At 31.2% G+C, this 21,648-nt stretch overlaps 1 protein-coding gene across 2 annotated transcripts in view; it reads left to right on the top strand.

The window, feature by feature from the left end:
* The window catches only part of CCDC88A (coiled-coil domain containing 88A), a 187,420-nt gene extending 165,808 nt beyond the window's left edge, over positions 1-21,612 (top strand). The window contains exons 31-33 of one of the 2 annotated variants that reach the window (XM_074206428.1): positions 13,011-13,473; positions 17,537-17,638; positions 18,178-21,612. In XM_074206428.1, the coding sequence (XP_074062529.1) occupies positions 13,011-13,473; positions 17,537-17,601 (528 nt within the window). In that variant the 3' untranslated portion in view covers positions 17,602-17,638; positions 18,178-21,612. Of the gene's footprint in view, positions 1-13,010; positions 14,677-17,536; positions 17,639-18,177 lie in introns of those variants that run through there. The other variant, XM_074206419.1, reaches the window with a different exon arrangement.
* The last annotated feature ends 36 nt before the right edge of the window (positions 21,613-21,648 follow it).

The following is a 21,648-nucleotide window of genomic DNA, read 5'->3' as shown; positions in this document are numbered from 1 at the left end:
CTTACAAGACATCCTCTTTAAGGTGTCCATTACACAATTGGAGATGTGAAACTGGAGGTCAGGAAAGAGATGAAGGTTGGACAAATAGATTTGAGAATCATCTGCATAGAGATAATGATTGAATCCATGGGAGTTGATGTGCTCACCAAGCACAGTAGAATAGAGGGAGGAGAAGAAAAGAGACCCCAGGCCAGAGAGTCCGTGGTGACACCATTTAGTTGGCCACAATTCGATAAAGAAAATCCAGCAAAGTAGATTGAAAAGATCAAGAGAAAGTAGTATCATAAAAACCTAAAGAAAAGAACATCAAGAAGATGGTGAGTGACAGTGTTAGAGGCCATGGAAAGGTCAAGAAGAATGAAGATTAAGGTATTAAGAAAACATGGTTACTTTTGAGAGAGTGATTTCAGTTACATGATGAAATCAGAAATTTGACTGCAGGATTGGTTTAAAAAAAGAGTACAAGGAGAGGAAATGGGAACTCCAGTTGTAGATGACCTTCTCTAGGAAATTAGCCACAGAAAGAAGGAAAGAAGAGATGGATAACTAATGGGGAGGGTCAGAACAAGGGAGAATTTTTTTTAAAGATGGGTGCAGACCTTAGGGGTGTGTCCACAGTCTGTAAATTGAGGTTTGGGAATCAATTTTGGACATGTTGATATGGCACCCTGTATCTCTCTCATGCTCTAATAGTGTATATTTCAGCTATACTTGTTTTTTCCACCATTCACTTAAGATAACCAGGACTTTCTTACATCATGTTATTCTTGCTTATGTGTATTACCATTCTTTATTCTGTTGGTTTGTCTTTCAAAGTACTATCTATTCTTCAAGGCCTAACTTGTCATCTCTTCTATCATATCTTCTCTGAATTTCGTCAGTTAGAATTTCCTCCCATTTCTGAAGGGAAACTACTTTTGTACTTTTTAACTTTGAGGTTATAATATTGCTCTTTTATGATTCTTGTATGTATGTCACCTCCCTGGTAGGTAGAAATTATAAACCATTTGAGGACACAATACTTTGTTCACTACAGTGCATTGTCTTGTTCATTTAGGTCCTCAGTTAATGTTGTAGAATGAATTTTGAATAAATACTTTGAAGAAGAGATCACATGTGATTTTAGTTAAACGTTTAAGAAAAGAATTCTTGTCCTGTCATATAATTTCATGTATGATTTTAAACGTCTCTATTAATCATATATATGTATATAAACATATATAAACATACACATGTATATATAAAATTTTTAACCTCATTGAAATATAAAAAATAAAATCTTGCTATTAAATTTCTTTCTCATGTAAGGTTAATGATCACTATGACACCACAGGTAAATACATCAGTCACCTTCCAACTTGGAATGACATAGTACACAGAGAGCCAGCTTCAGAGGCAGTAAATCCTGGGTGTGAGTCCTGCCTCTGATGTATTCTGTATTTGTGACTCTGGGCAAGTCTTTTAGCCTCTCAGTGCCCCTAGGCAAGTCTCTAAGGCTTTAAGTTTCATAGGAACAATAATAATTATAATTGTAATAGCTAGAATTATATGGAGCTTTAAAGTTTGCAGAGCCCTATCTCATTTGATATACCAATGAAATCATACATCTATTTAAAAAAAAGACAATGGAGAAAGAAAACATAAATAACTTTATTCTAGAGACATTTACAGTGTAACATGTAATAAATAGGATGGCAGGGCATGCCTCCCAAAGGGATGAAGGGAGCCTTGATCTTAATTTAACTGGATCTATCAATATTATTTTCCCTTTATTATAAATATATTTTATAAATTTAAAAGAGAAATCTAGAAAGAGCAACTTAAACACTACTTAAAGCTATTTTAGATATTCTTGATTTTTCTAAAGACCAAATTTCTAAAAATAATTTAATCTTATGAATAGCTTTGTAAGATTAAAATGTGTTTTCCCTTTATTTTAGTGATAAATTAAATGAATTAAGACGACAAAAGGAGAAATTAGAAGAAAAGATTATGGATCAGTACAAATTTTATGACCCATCACCTCCCAGAAGGTATTGTCATACATTTTGTCAATATTAATTAGCAAAAATATTAAATTTAAGAATACCTATAGAATTTTTTAAAGTTTTATAATTTCATAGAAAATTAAAATATTTCTTGTTTAATTTTTAATGACTTATTTTCTCAATGACAATTAACTCTATTAGGAGAGGCAACTGGATTACTTTAAAAATGAGGAAACTAATAAAGTCTAAGAAAGATGTTAATCGGGAACGTATGAAGTCTCTAACATTAACACCCACACGTTCAGAATCCAGTGAAGGATTTCTTCAACTACCCCATCAAGACAGTCAAGATAGTTCATCAGTGGGTTCAAATTCTCTAGAAGATGGGCAAACCCTGGGGACCAAGAAAAGCAGCAGTGAGTGCTTTAAAAGTTTTAATTTTCATTAGAAATGTCGACTTACATCAGTATTTTCCAGGCATGTTAACAAATTTCCAAATTGCTTATACCAGAGAAATACCCTGTATTTCATGTTTTGAGTGTAAGTATAAAAGGAATTATAGAAGATAGTAAAAGAAAGAAATAAAATATTCTTTCATACTGATGACTTTTAACACAAAACTATTTCTCCTTTTTTTTCTTCTCTCGAATATTTTCTCTATACTCATCTTTCTTTCTCTTTGGTCTATCTAAACTGTGGCCTTCATTGATTTATTTTAATAACATTTGCTTAATTGACCTAGGTAGACTGCTTTTGTGAAGTGGTCTGGTTAACTGTGTTTACCTTCAACTCTACATTTGGTTTCTCTGTTTCTTAAATATTATGATAATAGAACTTGAATTTTGGAATACAAACCTGACATCTTCACTTCATTGAATTTTTCCTGTGTTATGTTGAGAATAAAACATGTGTATGAATTTAGAAGGGGACACAGTTTGACCGCAAAAGTGGAATGACAAGATTGAAGAGTTAAATCTAGGTTCTGGTCCTGCTCTGCCACTGATTATCATTTTCCTTAATCATTCTGAACCTTAGTTTCCCTCCTATGAGAGATAGATGAAATATCAGCTACATCAGAAATATATCAGAAATATCATAAGTTTTTGGTGATTATCAAATGAGATAATGAAAATGAATGTACACTGAAAATTCTGAAATACTAAACAGATGTTGAATGGCATTCTTTATAAGCCTGTCTGTTGAATGGTGAAGCATGATTTATTGCACATAAATACTTTCTTAGGTAGTTTTTGATCCTAAGGAATAAAGGAACTTTATTTACTTTTATGATAATTAGCAAAGGAAGAATGTAAAAGGTAATTTATGTCTGATACGAAGTTACAATTTTAAAATGACTTTTAACAATAATTGCCAAAGTACTATTATCAAAGCTATAAACATTAATCTTGTACCCTTGGACACACTTAATGCTAGAAGTTCTAGGGTACCTTTGCTTTAGAAATGTGCCTAGCTACGTGGACTTATTCTAGAAAGACTGACTTCTAAGAGAAAGAGTAATTGAAGAATAGATGAGAAAGTTAAATCCTATAATAGGTTTTGGAATTACTAAATTAAAAAAACTTTATGTTATTACTTTTCTTTCAAAAATAGATAGGGTAGGGGCGGCTAGGTGGCTCAGTGGATAAAAGCACCGGCCCTGGAGTCAGGAGTACCTGGGTTCAAATCCAGTCTCAGACACTTAATAATTACCTAGCTGTATGGCCTTGGGCAAGCCACTCAACCCCATAGCCTAGCAAAAAAAAAAAAAAAAAAAGATAGGGTAGTTGGGGCCAAAGAAGAATAAATAATGCATGGAATTGTAGAAGTTGTAACAAAAATATCACACAAGTCTTTAAATTTATATATTGTATTTTGTTTACAGTCTTTGGAAAAGTATTTAATTCTTGATTATATTTCTATTTGCGTCTCCGAGAATAATCTCAAGTTTTAGTTTTTATTCAAATGTATACTAAATTTATTGGTAGGTGGTGACAATCAAATTATTCCATTAACATAATAGATGTTACAAAAACTTTTAGATCTTCTTTAAAAGGCGCAAAGATGAAGCTTTATTTATTGTTATATGGAGAAACTTTTATGATGATGGATGGGATATAGATATAGAACCAATGCACATGAAAAGGTGGTGCAGTCTATTTAGAATCCCAGTTTTTTAATAGAAATTATTATCTCTGCTACAAGAATTTTGTATGGGGGATCAAAAGGAAATAGTGTATTTTATTTCTGCAAAATTTTAGAATCCAAAAAAAAATTTAACAACTACCAAAAATAGCATATTTCTAGAAATATAGTAGTTCTAGTAATATAACAGTGGAAAAATGGCCATGTGTATTTATGATAGTAAAGGGTTCATATTCTTCCCTTTCTGTTAAATTCAGAAACATTTTTTGGTTTTTTGTTAATGTGGCCAGAAAATAGTTGAATTATGCTTTAGATAATACAACACATATGCATGCTACTGCCATTCAAATTTGTTTTGGCCAGTGTCTATTTTCACATTACTTTTAGTTCTTTTTCATTTTGTTGCCAAACTAGAAAAGAAATAGTTTAATATATTTTCTTTGCCTATTATCATAATTGTTCTTACTTTCTGACTTATCAGTAAGTATAAATTTCACACATTTACTTTTATCTTGAAGTCCATTTTAGTCATGAGTTCTTAATTAAAAGGGTGTTAATATTTACATATATTGGACCATAAGGAAAGGTAAAATTTTAAAAGAAAGCATAGTTTGTAATTTTAAATTAAAAAAATTCCTAAGTCTTTAAATTGAACAGCCTTATGTACTAATGAAAACTAATGAAAATAATATTTTGGTACAATATTCCAAAAATTTATATTTGTGACATATTCTCCTGAATAGTAGGTAATGAGGCACCTATATTTACAATGCTCTAGATACTCCTCTACCTTAATAAATCTTCCCTAAATGTTCCTACAAAGTGAGAGCTTGTCTTTTCCAAAATAACTTTTTAAAATTATTATGAAGATTTTAAAATACAGTAATGTTTTCTGTTGTGCTTGCTTGCATATAAAATATCTCCATTTCTCTTTATCTTTACCAAAGCTTAATGCTAATGCAATGCTTCTATCAGCATACTCTCCTTTGTTTCTTTCAGTATCTAATTCCCACTTTACAAACCATGTATATTTACTGTTTCTCCATAAAAAAAAAATTCTTCTAGAGGAAAATAACATTATCGTAGTGCTGATGCTGAGAATTATGATCCTAAAATTTGAACTAAGGAATTAATTCCCTCTTCTTTGTATTGTAGATTGAGGGAATTGTCAAGTATTTTTATGTTTTTGAAAAGTTCTTTTTAAATTTTCTCTATCTCCACAATTAAATTGATATGTACTCATAAAATAATAGAATTTACTTTGATAACCACTTTAATTTTTATCCCTCTCCCTCAAAATAATACTTTTTCTATGAAGATCTAATATAAAAATTAAAGGAAAAATAAAAGATTGGAAAGGGGTGTGAGGTTTCATATGTTGCTAAGTAATACCATATGTTTTGTTATAGATGTACATTGTCTATTTTTCTAAGAGAATTTCTATCATATGATTCTTAGTCATTCCTTTGTTATAGGAATAGCCAAATTTCCAAAATGTATGTTCCTCACCACTGTCTTCAGTGCTATTCCAAGTATATTTAGATTTCATGGTACAGATTTTCATGATCATTATCACTCAAAAAGCATGAGAATAATAGCTTTAGAATAGTGTACATAGCTAAAACTCAAACATATTCATTCCTGTCCTTAGTTTCAACATTTAACTCCCATCTGTTCTTCTTCCTTTTTTTCTTTCATTTCCCTGTTTCCGTTTTTCCTCATGCTCTGACATTAAAGTGGTTGCACTGAAAAGACTGCCCTTTTTGAGGAACAGACCGAAGGATAAAGACAAAATGAAGGCCTGCTACCGTCGCTCCATGTGTAAGACTTTATGACAGTTCAGCTTCTTTCAAATGGCTATACTGGCTTCCATTACTAATTTTTCCACTAACCTTTTTCCTTGGGCTGTACTAATTTTTGTACTTTGCAAAGTGCAGTCTTCATACAATACAAGGAGCTGGAGCATTTTTTTCAACCTGGCACTGATATATGCATGTTTGCTAATGCATATATGTATCTGTTTAGTACAAACATGTTATCTAAGTTTCTAGTGCAATTCAAATCTGAGGGGAAAAGCCCTCCAACCTGGTTTTGGTATAACAGGGAATTCCTTAACAAGTTTTATTTTTTTAAATATATCTAAATTATTAGTTTGAGGCATTGGTTTTCTAAAATGATCTAGTGAAAGAAAAAATAAAAAGGTCTGTGACCCTTGAAAACGTTTGTCATTCCTTCTTTTGTAACACTTTCTGTTTTGTCTAAAAGAAAGTAAGAGTGGGTAATTGATTAATTTTATTAACAGTGTATGGTTTTGGATACTATTGTTTTTCAGTTTGTCTTCCCAAATTTAATGTTTGTTTAATATACAAATAATTTATTCCTTTAGTAACCTATAATAGCCAAGATTCTTTACCATTTTCAACTTTAATATTATATTAGAAACTCTATCCATCTTACCTTTAATCATTCCATTTTGTCATTGCAAAACAACATACCAAGGCTTCTAACTATTGCATATCATAACAGCAAAAGCATGACAGTTGTACATAAATCAGTACTCTTCCCTGATTGCCAAAGGAAAAGTTAAAAGTAAAATCACACATTCATTAAAAATTCAACCTTTGGCCTCTGTAACACTTCACATTCAGCTGAGTGCATGTCTTAATGTGGGTGACCTTACAGTTATAAAGCATTGATGCATAGACTGATATCACACAGTTTAAGATACAAAAATAGAATTAAGAACAAATTCATTAAATCATGCTTATTCATTTGCTTTCATTTGCATCCCAGCCATGAATGATCTGGTGCAATCCATGGTCCTAGCAGGAGGACAATGGACAGGTAGTTCTGAGAATTTGGAGGTTCCTGATGATATTTCTACGGGTAAAAGGAGAAAAGAATTGGGAGCTATGGCCTTCTCTACTACAGCTATCAACTTTTCAACTGTCAACTCTTCTACAGGCTTCAGATCCAAGCAGTTGGTTAATAATAAAGGTATAGGCAGTCTGTTTGCACTATGGTGTGACTTTGTTGGCTACAACAATTTATTCTTAATTTCTTTTGTACAATTTTCTCTAATGGCCTAACTAAATTTCTACAGAGTGATTTGATGAGTTTTTTAAGCTGTATAAAGCATTTCAAAGCACTCAAAGCATTAACTAAATAAGTTATAGAATTATACTAAAACAATTCTCATTAATACCTGCAAAAAGCCCAAAACAACATGAAAAGATGTGGGGAAAATCTGTGAAAGAAACAGTACAACACAGAAAAAGTGAGCGACATTAGCTTAAGACAAGAGGAGCCCCATAGAACTATCAAGACACTTAATCAAACTCAAAGGGAGATCTCATGGTACCTTATGGCTTTCCCTAAGTCATTCTACTTCCACTCAAACTACATGGTTTCTACATGTTAACCATAGCTTTTCCTTTAAAAAAAATGCAAAACTCACTGTAATGCTACAGTGTCAATGAAATATAAAATGAACAAGGTACTAGAATGATTACCCTTTGTAAATGAAGACTTCTAATGAAATTTTTTTGTGATGAAAAATGTGTTTTATCCTTTTTTACTATTTTATGTGTAGATACCACATCATTTGAAGATGTAAGTCCACAAGGTATTAGTGATGATTCTAGTACGGGATCAAGAGTTCATGGTAAGAAGTGGACTTTTACTTAATATATCATGAATGCAGAATGGGAATGTTTAAAATATTGCATACTGTAGGTGAATGACAGCATTTCAAGAAAGCATGTGCTTTATATAACTTCAGTATTTCTCAACTCCTCTTTTAACTTCTCCAATTCTGACATTTCCTTTCTAAAGAATATTGTTTCATCTAAATATTCTCTATTTTTAATCATTTTCATTTATGAAGTATGCCTGACCAAAAATGGAGGAGGGGAAGTTTGGGCAGTTTCACCAGTATTGGGATAAAGTTATTAATTAGATGTTTTACTGTTTTTTAAAGTTCCAATTTCTATTTCAAAAAAGTTAATAGAAACCATTTTTAAAGAAAATAAATCATTTTAGAGTAGGTAAATTTTATTTCATGAATCAGATTAATTGAAAGACACTTTATCATTGCTCAAATAAAATAGCATAGGAGACTGTTAATGCAATTGTTTCCCTTATATTGGATAGGAGTACTGGACAGTAACTGTGCAGACGCTCATACTCCTCCTGTTCGTGGTATCGCTACAATGTGCAGGGTTCCTTGTCAGATCTGTTGTAAGTGATATAATCACCAACATTTTTCTGCATGCCATTCTTTTCAACTAATGCTGTCTGGGTTTCTGTCTAACTCATTTTCACTTTTAATATGCATTTTTCTTTTTTCTTTAAAACCTATTTCTATAGCAGTGCACTTTTCTAAATTGTGTCCTCTTGAACAGCTTGGAAATACCTTCTCTTTCTAATATAAAAGAATCAGTTTTTAATCACTTTGAGTATGCACAAGCCTGTGAAATCATGCATGATTGCCGTGTCAGAGCATTCAGAAGCATCTGCTGTTCAGAAACATCTGCTGGATTGGACATTTTATGTTGTCTCCTGATTTTTTTTTTTCATTTAGCTTCCAGGCCAGCCAGCCTTGATAGTGGTAGAACATCCACTAGTAATAGCAATAATAATGCTTCACTCCATGATGTCAAAGGTATGCTGTAGGGAAATAGTATTAATGTTCTCCATCCTTATCTGTTATTTGAATGGAATTTAGAATGATATGTCTTTGAAATGATAAAATGATGCAGTGTGTGAAATCGTACTTTGAAAACTTGAGCACATAAGAAATGTGTAAAGACTTTTTAAACATTTACAATTATATAATAAGACTTCAAAACCTATAATAAATGTAAAGGAATCCATGGCAGCTGGGTGATGCAGTGGATAGAGCACCAACCCTGGAGTCTGGAGGACCTGAGTTCAAATGTGGCCTCAGACGCTTATTAATTACCTAGCTGTGTTACCTTGGTTAAGTCACTTAATCCCCATTGCCTTGTCAAAAATAAAAATAAAAACGAATCAGTTGGAATTTTAATTTCCATTTTTTTTTTTATCTTCAGAGAATCATCAATATCTGTTTAGGTTCTTAGATACAAACATTGGATTGAGTCTTCAGCCTGAAAAAAGGTGTTTGGTTTTTAGTGATATATTGTTAGTGTATTAAATGTTATATAATTTATAAAAGTACATTTAAGAAATTGAATTAATAGTTCAGTATTTTAAAATTTTGAATATCCTAAAGAATACCGGTTAATCAAAATACTTGTGTCCCTTTTTGAATGGAAAAATAGTACTGTATCTTTAAATAATTTGGAAAGAATATTGTATGTTTATGTGTAGGAATCTAAGTCTAAAAAGTATAAATTACATGAATAATTTTAAATAATATTGCAGTGAAAGTGCAATATTATGTGAAAAAATTATTCTGAAGCTTCTTTCTTTTAAATGTTAGTGTTCATTTGAGAGTCAGACTTTATTTTACAGTAAAAGTTAGAAAAGCTTGATATTACTTTTTCTCTTGTGGAGCTTATACGTTATACTAATACAAAATTAGCCTAGTTATTTTTATGAAATATGAAGTGTGAAATATGAAAAATGTCTTTTACAAATGAATTGGGTTTCTATGGATTATATTCAGTGGTGTTTATTTGCCCAGGTCATTTGTTTTCAAAAACTCTTATGTTTTAAACTAATTTATATAAGATTTTACTCAGTTTGTATTTGATTTCTTCCCATAATTTTGTTAGCATTTACTTTTGCAATTTGATAACAATCAACAGTTTCCAAAGGTATTTAACCTAAGAAATATCATATTGGATAATTTAGAGCTTATAAGGTTATTATCATTTCAGTTATTGAAATTAAATATCTGCATACCAATATTGAACTGAATAAGTTATGTTTAAAAAAGTCATTTTTAAAAGCACTTTTAGTTTTTTAGGTGAACTTTTTTTCTTTTGAAATGTCTAATTTCATTTAATATATGTATAACATTTTATAACTTACAAAGTATTTTCCTATAGTATCAATATATAACTATCAATATATAAAACTCTGCAAGTAGATAAGGTAGATATTATTATTCCCACATTCTCATCTTTAGATAGAAGAAAACAAGTTTTAGGAGGCAAAATTGGTTTTAAAACCCAGATTTTCTGAGTACTTTTCATATTGTTCTTTATTGGAGGTATCAGTTATTTATTTTATTTTGCTTTGTAAACACACTATTTAGGTTTCTCTTACTTTTTTTTTAGGTAACACAGTGGATAAGAGTGCTGGGTCTGAAATCAGGAAGACCTGAATTCAAATCCAGCCTCAAACACTTACTAACTGTGTGATCCTGAGCAAGTCACTTAACCCTGTTGGCCTCAATCTCCTCATCAATTAATTGAGTTGGAGAAGGAAATGGCTAACTACTCCAGTGTCTTTGTGAAGAAAACTCCACATAGGGTCATGAATTATTGGATATGGTTGAACAACAACACAGTTTATATGAGAGCAAAGGAATTTCACCAAGTAAAAAAAAAAAAGATGAATGTCAGCTTTCAAAGGAGAAAAAAGAATTTTATTCCAATACAGAAAATTAGAATAAAATGTCAGCAATTAGAATTGGTTTCTAATATTCCTTAAAACATCTTAAATATTTTTCCCTACTCTTTTGTTTGTACTCTTAGGACTTTAGCCAGTGCTTTGCTTACTTAATGCTTTTTTCTCTGACTTATTCATAAATTCTAATAAATGAGGCTTAGAATTTTTCCCATGTGGGCTAAATAATAAACTGTTTTAAAATTATTTATATAAACTATTTTTATTAAAATAATAAAGCCACAGTCTAGTGGCATCTTTAAAATGTTGATAGTATGTTTTCAGAACTATTTTTGAAATAAAGTTTGAGGGTAAGTATAGCATTGTTTAAAATTAGGACCCAGAAAAATTAATAATATTTGAATGGTTTCTGTCTTTATTTCTGTTAAAGAACTTTTAATACCATTTGCTCTAAAAGCAGGTGCAGTAAATAGTCAAAGCAGACCACAAAGCCACAGCAGTGGAGAATTTAGCCTACTTCAAGAACATGAGGCATGGTCCAGTAGTAGCAGCAGTCCAATCCAGTATTTGAAACGATACACCAGATCAAGTCCTGTGCTCCAGCATAAAATGTTTGAAACGCTAGATAGCCGAGCACATCACAAGATGAAAACTGGTTCCCCTGGGAGTGAAGTGGTTACCCTACAGCAGTTTTTAGAAGAAAGCAACAAGCTTACCTCAATACAGGTGAGGTACAAAGAAAAGATTTTTAAGGACAGTAATAATTTTGTTATATTAGTATAGGAAACAAACAATTTTTGAAAGGGCAAAGTAAAGGTTATTTCTATAACTGAAGATTTTACTTTTATAGTTGAGTGGTGGAAAGTTGTTTTGGGAGTTTCACAGCCAATTCTATATATGTGTGTATATTACATAAATGTATGTATAAGTTATACAAACATATAAGTATGTAAACCCATTTTTGTTAGGAGAATATAGATTTAATTATGAATGAAAATGGTTTGTGCTAATTTAATGTGTGAAATGCAAAAGATACAGATATAAGACATGCTTACGCATCATACTGCCTATTTATAATGTGCCTGAGGTTACATGATAACAGTGATAAAACTAGAATGAAAACTGAGAAGCAGTTAAATACCATCTTTTAATAAAGTTTGGCTCTCTTCACTTTTATGAATGAAATTATCAATGAAGTTTATGTGACATATTAGTAGCTCTCCTGTAATTTCAACTTAAGGGATTTTTGTGCATCAGAGGGCAAGACTGAATCTAGTTTTTGACAGAAGAGTCTGTATTTTATAAAGATAAATTATTATAGGGAACAAGGGAATGTCATTATCAGACTTGTGCTGTAGGAATATCAAAATTGGCCATCTTCTGGAGGGATTGAAAGAGGAAAGAGGTTAGAGACAGAGAGGTCAATTGCATAGTCCAGGTGAGATGCAATGAGATCAATTTGGGAGCTCTTGTAGACTTAAAATTGAAAGGTATTTGCATCTATTAGATATGGAACATTAGAACAGGAAGAGAGGGGGTGGCTAGGTGGCACAGTGGATAGAGCACTGGCCCTGGAGTCAAGAGAACCTGAATTCAAATTCGGCCTCAGACACTTAATAATTATCTAGCTGTGTGGCCTTGAGCAAATCACTTAACGCCACTGGCCTTGCAAAAACCAAAAAAAGAAAGAAAAGAAAAGATAAACTCTTTTTTGGAAAAGAATCTCATTTTGGACGTGCTTAGTTTAAGATGGCCAATTTGACGTTCACATGGAGATGTATGTTAATTCCAGTCAGATTTGATAGAGTATATCTGAAATGTTGTGTATATACAAGTTCTTAACACATTTTAGAAAGGACATTGAGCTCTAATTTAAGTTTTGTAAGCTCCTAAACTAATGAATGCTATTCTGACTGTTGCCCAGTATTCATTATGGCTGTGCCAAAAGAGATGTCTCATTTTCATAGAAAGCAGTAGAAATCTATTCTTATAAATAACTCAGATATATAGATTGCTTAATTCTTTTAAGAACGTTCCTCACAACAGCCTTGTGGTTTAGATAGTACTCTTATTATTGTCCCCATTGGCAGCAGTTAGTATCAAGAGTCCCCATTGGCAGCACTCTAATTTCAAAAAAAATGTCTTTTAGACTTCTTCTTTTTTACATTAATTATACACATTTTGCAAATAAATACATATTTAGCATAAAAACACCAAAAATGTTGATTTATAATTAAATATAATAATATAGCAAAAAAGTAGTACACAGTTAACCATTGATCCATATTGATTTTATTGTTGTTGTTATTATTATTATTACAGATGAAGTCTTCAAGTCAAGAAAATCTTTTAGATGAAGTAATGAAAAGTTTGTCTGTCTCTCCTGACTTTATGGGAAGAGAAAAGGCAGCTAGCTGTGGTCTTGTTAGGTCAGTAAGTGGAAAAACCACATCTGACTTCTCTAATGGACGGTCAACTAAGGCTGAGCAGTTTGTAAGGCCCAGTCCTCAAAAGACTGAAGATTCTTACTTCATTAGTTCTCCAGGAAAACCTACATCAAGCACTCAAGGAAAGGTCAAGTTAGTGAAAGACACCTTTCTATCACAACGACAATCAAAAGATAATAACCCTTATGCTACTTTACCTCGTGCCAGCAGTGTGATCTCTACAGCAGAGGGGACTACCCGAAGGACAAGCATTCATGACTTTTTGTCCAAGGACAGTAGACAGCCTGTGTCAATTGATCCATCACCAGCTACAACTGATAACATCCCGTCAACATCTAGTGAGTACTGTGTGTACCAGCAGCCCCCTGATTTAGTTCACAGTTCCACAAATACTATAGCTTCCCATTCACAAAGTGATTTAACCACAACTGTGCATTCAGCTTCTGTCATGTCTACCTGTTCTCAGACTAGAAATTCAAGAAGTGAAAGGTCAAATTTTCATGACAAAACTTTTGCAACCATTAATGTGTTTAATGATAAAGTGGATATTTCAGCAAGTGAAAGGGCAAGATCCTTTTCTGTTACTCATATAGTCCAGCCATTTTTATCCCTGAATACAGAATTGGTTAGTAACATAAGTGGGTTACCCCAAAGACCAGGCATCCAAACTAATGATCAGACATTTGTCTCATCACTTAAAGCTGCACAGAAAAATAATGAACAGCTTTCTGAGAACCAGAAGTCTATTGATAGTAACCCTTCTCTAAATAGCAATGAGATCACTACACTTTCATGTCTAAATACTGATGAGACAGAACCCCCATTATTGGTTTCTGAAGATAATCAAACTATTTGGTATGAATATGGTTGTGTATGATAAAAAAAACACAAAATTTGAAATGTTTGTCATCTCATGTGTTTTGTGTAATCTGTTACTTAATTTTGTGGTTAGGTTTACGTTTTATTTTTGAATGGTGGTATCATGTTCAGCATGTGTATGAATGTAAAATTGTAACTACACCAAAGCTTGCATGAAATATTAATTGCACTGTGTATTTTTGCATGCCTTTGCCAGCCTTAACAATCCAAGCTTGATGTTTCATATTTTTGTTTTGTCACATGACAAAAATATTTTGTTACTTTTGTTTTACCTAGAGCATGTTAAAAAAAAAAATTGCATGCCACGCTGTGAGGAAGAAACCTGAACTAAAATTTCAGCAAAAGAAATTACTGCTTCTAAATTGTGTTCTCCGTTTTTTTAATTGCATTATCCAAATATATTTTATACAACTAATTCAAAAGATTCATTTTTTTTCTTTTATTGTAGAATATACATATCTCAACTTGCACATGTACAGTAGTAATGAGAAAAACCATTAGGGAGATTTCCAAGTCTTTTACTAGTTATTTATGTTCTACGTCTTTGTCATTTTGCTTTTTATGCCAATTATAGTTAATTCAAATAACTAGTTTGCATTGAAAATATGAAATAGGATCCATATTTATAAATATTGTTCAAATTTAAAATGTTACTCAAACATGAATGAGATTTTTTGAGTGCTCAATAAAATTAATTTTAACTAGGAATTTTTTCCTTAATTCTTTTCCTTAATTCTTTCAGTACTCTTTGGTGTATAGAATTGCTCAATACTATTATATCAATTTAGGATGAATTTTTTCATAGATTCTAAAGGAACAACTTTCTTTACCTTTTTTTAATATAAAAATGATAATATTCAATCATAAATTTGTGATGGAATTCTTATTTTGTACTAATATTTTAAAATTTAAATTAGAAAATGAAGGCTAGGAAGTCTTTAGAGTTTATTAGCTCTCTGATCAGTATTTGAGATAAAATATTAGTAAAAATGAAATTTTTTGGAAAAAGAATCAATATGCTTAAATCTAAAATTACAATTCAGAGTTTTTACAATTAACTTTTTTGTGCACAGTATGATTTATTGAAGTATATGCTAACAAGTTTTGTGAAATTATTTTTTTAGTAAGAAAATTTTGAGAACAGTTAATATGTCCAGTGACTCAGATACAGCAGGTCTTTGAAAGTAGAGCCAGTTGAATTTGATCTTGGTGTTTTTTTTTAATAGATAAGTGTTTTATTGATTTTTTTAACATGTCATTTCACAGTGACTTCTCTAGGAAAGATGTAAAGATTCCAAAACTACAAATCGACACTTTGGTCATATCTGACAAACTATGTATGCCTCTATCCACATCTGTAGCATACTACCCCTTTGCCAGACTTCCTCTAAGATTAAATTTCATCATTCACTTATTTCAATTTTTTACATTATTATGTTCCCTTTGTCTCTTCACTTGATATTACTTTAGTTTCCCAAGTTTCTCTGAATTTTACATATTCACTATATCTTATAATAACCTCATTACCTTCAAATATCATAGTTCTGTAGCTAGCTCCCAAGTTGATGAGCTGTTACCAGTTTTTGCCATTTTGAAAAGTAACACCATAACTCTTTCTATATGTGTGGAATCTGTGCCAAGTTATTAGAACTATAAAATTGAAACTTTGACCTGATTCTTTCCAGAAAACAGCTTATTCAACCTGATTGTTTTTACCAGCTTATTCAACCTGATTATGGCCAAAAGCAATTTAATCTGGTGTCCAAGGAAAAATATCTTGGAGAAACTTGTTAAATGGCAGAAAATTATCAGAAAAAATAAATAAAAACAAAAATTCTAAAGCTCCTTTGCTTTATTATAAAACCTGTTTTTTTTTATACCTTAGCACAGCATTTGAAAGGGCTAGTCCATTTCTATTCATGTTTAGAACCTCCTCTATGTTTCATAGTCAGTTATCCCTAAAAAGAGTTGCTTACCTTAACTTCTTTCCAGACACATTTTCTACATGAAGAAATAATAATATTTTCAATTTTCAGTGCTTTTAGAACTTTAACCTAAAAAAAAGCAGGTTCAATCTATGTAATTGTAAAAACAAAAATATGCTTGTATAGATGTATTCCTCTAAATTTTTGAAAAACATACTTATAACATGTCTGTCCATGTTTGTACTTTTATCAAAATTGATATAATTTTAGATAATGATTCTGCTCAGTCTTTGCCCTAAAAAGTTTTAAGATATTAATCTAAAACACAAAGAATATGCTATATTAATAACTAATCCATTGGCAAATTAAACTTCTAAGAAATGAACATCTACAAAACTGGCTGCATCTGACTCACTTTAAATATTTAGTTGCATTTATTTATTAGCTTAATTTATTCTTTTAATGTCCTATTATAAAACATTTAAAAAAGTAATGGTCCTTCAGATATTATCCTGTGCCAATATGTAAATATTCATCTTGTCAAACAAGGCTTTATTAGCCTACTCAGGTTTGAATTAATGAGAGCATTCATGATTTATTATAGTATACATGTTTATTCAGCCACTACAAAGTTATTTAGAAGTTCATCTGAAGAAATATTTTACTTCTCACATTTAAATGTCTCAGGAGCTACTTTTACATAGTTTTAGGTATGTGTTTGGCATATATACACACACATATATATATATATATATATATGTATATACATATATATATATATATAGTGTGTACATATATATATGTGTGTGTGTACTAGTCTCAGAATATACATTCAAGCCACAAATATTATAAATAATGGTAGTGCTATCCTATCCATTAGTCTTTCTACCGTAATTAAGCATTGGAGAGAACATCCCTCAGAGACCATCTGCCCCTGTAAAGACAATCAAGATTGCTTCAAAACAGTAAAAATTTTGTATCTCTATTTTCCCATCTTACTGAACCATTACATTTTTAGAGCTCCATATCCTCATTCTACAGATAAGGAAATTGAAATATTTGAAATCTTTCAGGCCCAAATTCCAAGAAATCATTTCCAAAGCATTTTAGGATCTTGCAATCGTTGAATTAAACATTTTTTGGTCCAAGACAAATTTTCAGTGTTACTGCTATGAGCAATTAATTATACTTTTCCTTTATGAGGTTTTCGTGAATTCTTATTTTCTTTAGTAAAGGATAAAAATATTGCATTGTGCATGTTTTATCTACTGCATGCAAGAATTATTTTCTGCTTTACAAACAACACAACCATTCAAGTGAATAAATGTAATACTTAAACCTACTAGACATTAAAAGTTGAAAATGCAAATTTTATTTGGTAATTTCCCTTTTTAATTTAAAAAATCATATTAATTTGGATTAATACCTCCCCCCCAAAAAAAAAACTAGACAGTTTATGTAGCGAGGTTATCTATATCTCTAAATCTCTATCTATCTATGTCTATGAAGATTTTCTCTTAGTTTTATCATTTCCATGAACTGTAATATGTTTTAATCCTTGGCTAAATAAGTAACATGAAATGCTTTTTTCCTGCAGATGTGGACACTATACAAGAAAGCAGGAATTCAAAAAGCAGGTCTAGGGAGCAACAAAGCTCCTAATTCTATTACCCCCACTACATGAGAGGTGGGCCAAGTGGTGAGTTTCCTGCTCATACTGTAAATGAGATTTAGTCTCATTTATTTAAAAAAAACTAACAGCATTAAGTGTGAGAGTAAGTGCATATTGCATTAACAGATATAAATATTGCTTGCTTAATTAATTGACTTTCTCTTCTATTAAAGCCCTACTGTATTACTGTCATGTGTTTTGCCCACCTGGACAGAGGGAGCAAAAAAAAAAAGCTTTCCTCAAAAGTACTTGTTTGGATGGAAAGGGAGGGAAAGGGAAAGAGATCTGCAAAATAACATTTTCTTGATATAAATTTAGTCAAAGTAAAATTACTGGAAGAACAAATTGGTAATTTTGGTAAAGTAGTACTTGTTTTGAAGGTTTCATTTTTTTTTAAGCTCTTCTAGGAAAAATTATATCTGCTCTTCTCTCACTTTCTTACCCTTATTAAAATGTGTCTGGTGCATGCTACTAGTTTTTCAGTACCTATTCTGTATTTTAGATCTCTTGAAACCTTTAAACTTTTCTCATATTTTCTTTCTTCTTTCTACCTTTCAACTAAACAGAGAGAGGAAGTGTCCTTCAGTATCTCAGTATGAAGCCTTTATTTCTGAAGTAACAAGACAGCCAACTGTAGAAGTCATTTAAAACAAACAAAAAAACTTTGAGGGAACTTTAACAATCCTTCGTGAGTAGAGCAGGCAAGAAATGCAAACCTTCCTTCCTTCCTTGAATCAAGGAGCACTACCGGAATCAACTGCCAAAATTTTTAGAAGGTCTTAGGACTTATAGCACTTTGAACTGTTAAGATCTACTGAATAAAGGACAGTTCTCCTCTCCCTGAGAACCAAGTATTTTATTGTTTCAAGAATTACTCCAAGAACAATCTACTTTCATCATTTGTTCATGAATTTAGCCATTGGTTGCTTAATGCTTCTGCTAATTAATTAGCCCAAATCTAGCCATTTATATTTAGTTCTGTAAATCCGAATTAATGCTATTGTATTTTGTGGATTGTACTATATACCTAGGTACAAAAAAATTTTTTTGGCATGTCACTGCCTATTTTTGGTTGGCAGACTGCATGATGTTACTCTTTAAAAAAATCTTTCCAATTATTTTGGTGCATACTACAAGAAAAATTGAGTTTATGAGAAGACATGTCTGAGAACTCTATAATAAAATAGGAGATATTAAAAATTAGCGCTGAAATTCATATGCTTTCCATGTTCACCATTTTCATCATTCAGGAACACTAAGGAAACATACGTGGATGTGAATGTAAGCCAATTAATGAGTGATTTTCTGGAACTTATAAAAATAAGGTGGTTTCCCCTCACCCCTCCCTCACACCCTTGTTGCTCCCCCAGCAAATGGCATTCCCAGGTTAAAGCTGTCTTACTCTAAATATTTTAATTCATTTTTTTTTAATATTGAGATTTTTTGGGTTTTGTTCTTTTTACATGAGAGCTGACTATTGCTTAAGAGGTTTTCTTATGGCAAAAGATAATGTAAATAATTTCATATGATCTGCATTTTGCCAGGAACTCATTTAATTATTGAGAATCATTTATTAATAAGACTTTTTTGTCCTTTGTAACCTTACATTAAAATTGATAACTATTATTGGTACTTTTGAAATATTTTTTATGCATTTGTTACCCTAAACATTTGCAAGAAGCACAAAGGAATAAATTTAGTTAATCCAGGGATATATACATGGACTTTGTAATAATTCCCATTTTATATTAATATCAGTTTTATTTTCTTAATACAGAAATAAAAATGCCTATTAATGGGAATTGATTATTCAACCTCAGTCTGTATTTATAGAGTTTCTTAATATTCATACAAGTTTGAAATGGGAAATAAGGGTTTTTTTTTGTTTTTTTTTAATGTTAGCAGTTTACTTCTTAGGCTCTCAGTACCAGCTACAAAGATGTTTTTGAGATATTTCCATATTTGATGTATTTCTGTATGTGGTCTATGAACTGTTGTTTGTTTTATTGCTATTCTAGCAGTCATACAAAGAGTCTTTTTGTTGTGTGATTGCCACTAATGATATTGTACTTACATACTGTTTACTCTCAAAGAAACCCAAATTCCAATATAGAAAGACAGCGTGATGTTTTAATCAAAAAATAGGGTAACTTGGGTCTATCCTTAATGCCACCTACACTTGATTTTGATTTTTCCATTCCTAAAATAAATCTTAATTGCTGCCAAATGATACTGTAAAATTCAAAAAGACTCAAATGCCCTTGGATGAAAGGTGCTATATACATATAAATTGTTCTAAAACTGCACAGAAAAAAACATCTTTCAAATCTATTCTGTGGGCTTTCAAAACATTGTTTTTACATTATTAGGTGACCAAAATCTTTAGTGGCTCCTTAGATTAAAAGATTGAATGAGCAATGGATAGCACCCCAATCTAAAGAAATGTACATGTAAAATATATATAAGTTTCATTATAAGTAAATAAATTTAAAATAAAAGTAAAAATTATGTTTTAGTTAAATACATTCAATTAAAAGAGACTTAGATTTCTATCAAATACCATCTACTTTGCAAATAGTACATGTCCTGGGGCCATCACTGAAACTTACCATATGATGATAAATTGGAGGTAGCCTAATAAAGGGGTTTTAGTAATCCTAGGTTGACCTTCCTATAACATTGTAACTTCTGAGTTATTTAAGGAGTATAGTACAGTCTTAGAAGTGGAAAAAAGCTTAAGGGCAGTCCAAATAGTACCATTCTAAGTAGATTGAGAATTTAATCTAAAAAAGTAGCCTGGTGGGAAGAAAAAACTAAGGGGAAACATCAAGATGGTCACTAAATGGTTTTAACTGTACTTGATGCCTTCTTTGATCCCTCTTTAGGAAAGGAGAAGTGAAATTCATTGGAGGTAATAGTCACAAAAATTTCCCATTTTTTTACCTAAAATGGTTTCAGGAGGAGACTTTATATTACATGGACAACACTTTTTTGTCATATACAGTCTTCCTCAGTCTAATTGTAAATCTACTCTACTGGAGTTTGAAATGACATTTTTTTCCTCTATCCTGCAGTATTATGGTGTCACTTGAATCAATATCTCAGTCCCTAGAAAAACAAGTAATTCAATATGTAGGATAATGGTCTCATTTCTGGTAAACACAGAAAATTCTTCTGGATAGTGCTTCATTTAGAGGCATATATGGAAGTATTTAGTTCAAGTTTTTGGGTTGGTAATTACCAAAGAATTAAATGAAACAGGTTTGTATGTAGTACCTTTCATACCAGGACACGGTAAAAACCCTCTTTAAAATTTACTGTGCTCATTATTGAATTGCAGCCACTCTCATATCCCATATTTTGTTCACTAATACTTTGTTAGAAGTGAAAAATGTGTTGCAAAAACAAAACAAAACTGGAAATACATTGGGGAGCATGTGTAATAAATGACTTAAGGATTTTTATGTTGCTTCATATGAAAAGATGTTTCTTTTCTGGCTACATTTAATCCCAAATTGTATTTTTCTTTTTTTTATCTTTGTTTTGAACTAATAATAATGCAGGTTCAAAAAAGGAGCCCATTATCAAATGTATACCTTTCTGTACATGTTTAGATAGTTTGAAAATAATGGAAATGCCTTAAAAGGAATGCTTATAGATAAAATGGCACTTATAACAACCTTTAACAAAACTTTATTTAAAATTGTCTTTTCTTTTATCAAGGGCTCTCTTTTTAAATGTCTGCCATTGTACTTAATATTGTTATTAAATACCAAATCAAATAATACAAATTCTGTAACATTTCCATTAAAGCATACTGTTGGGAATTTGGGATTGTGGTAAATGATCTGATCATTTGGTGATTCCTGAACACTATGGAAATCAAGCCTGCTTTTCTGTTTACTTTTCTTTGTATTCATTTCTGGAAATTTTCATTTTTGACCTGATTATTCTTTTCAAATTTTATTTTTAATTTGAAGTTCTATTATTTATATTGCCTAAACAAATTCAAGATATAAGTGAATTTTTATAAGTAG

This window comes from Macrotis lagotis, chromosome 1, assembly GCF_037893015.1.
Source record: "Macrotis lagotis isolate mMagLag1 chromosome 1, bilby.v1.9.chrom.fasta, whole genome shotgun sequence".
Classification (NCBI taxonomy): domain Eukaryota; kingdom Metazoa; phylum Chordata; class Mammalia; order Peramelemorphia; family Peramelidae; genus Macrotis; species Macrotis lagotis.
The sequence above is the reverse complement of the archived record's forward strand: the minus strand, read 5'-3'. Positions and strand labels throughout refer to the sequence as shown.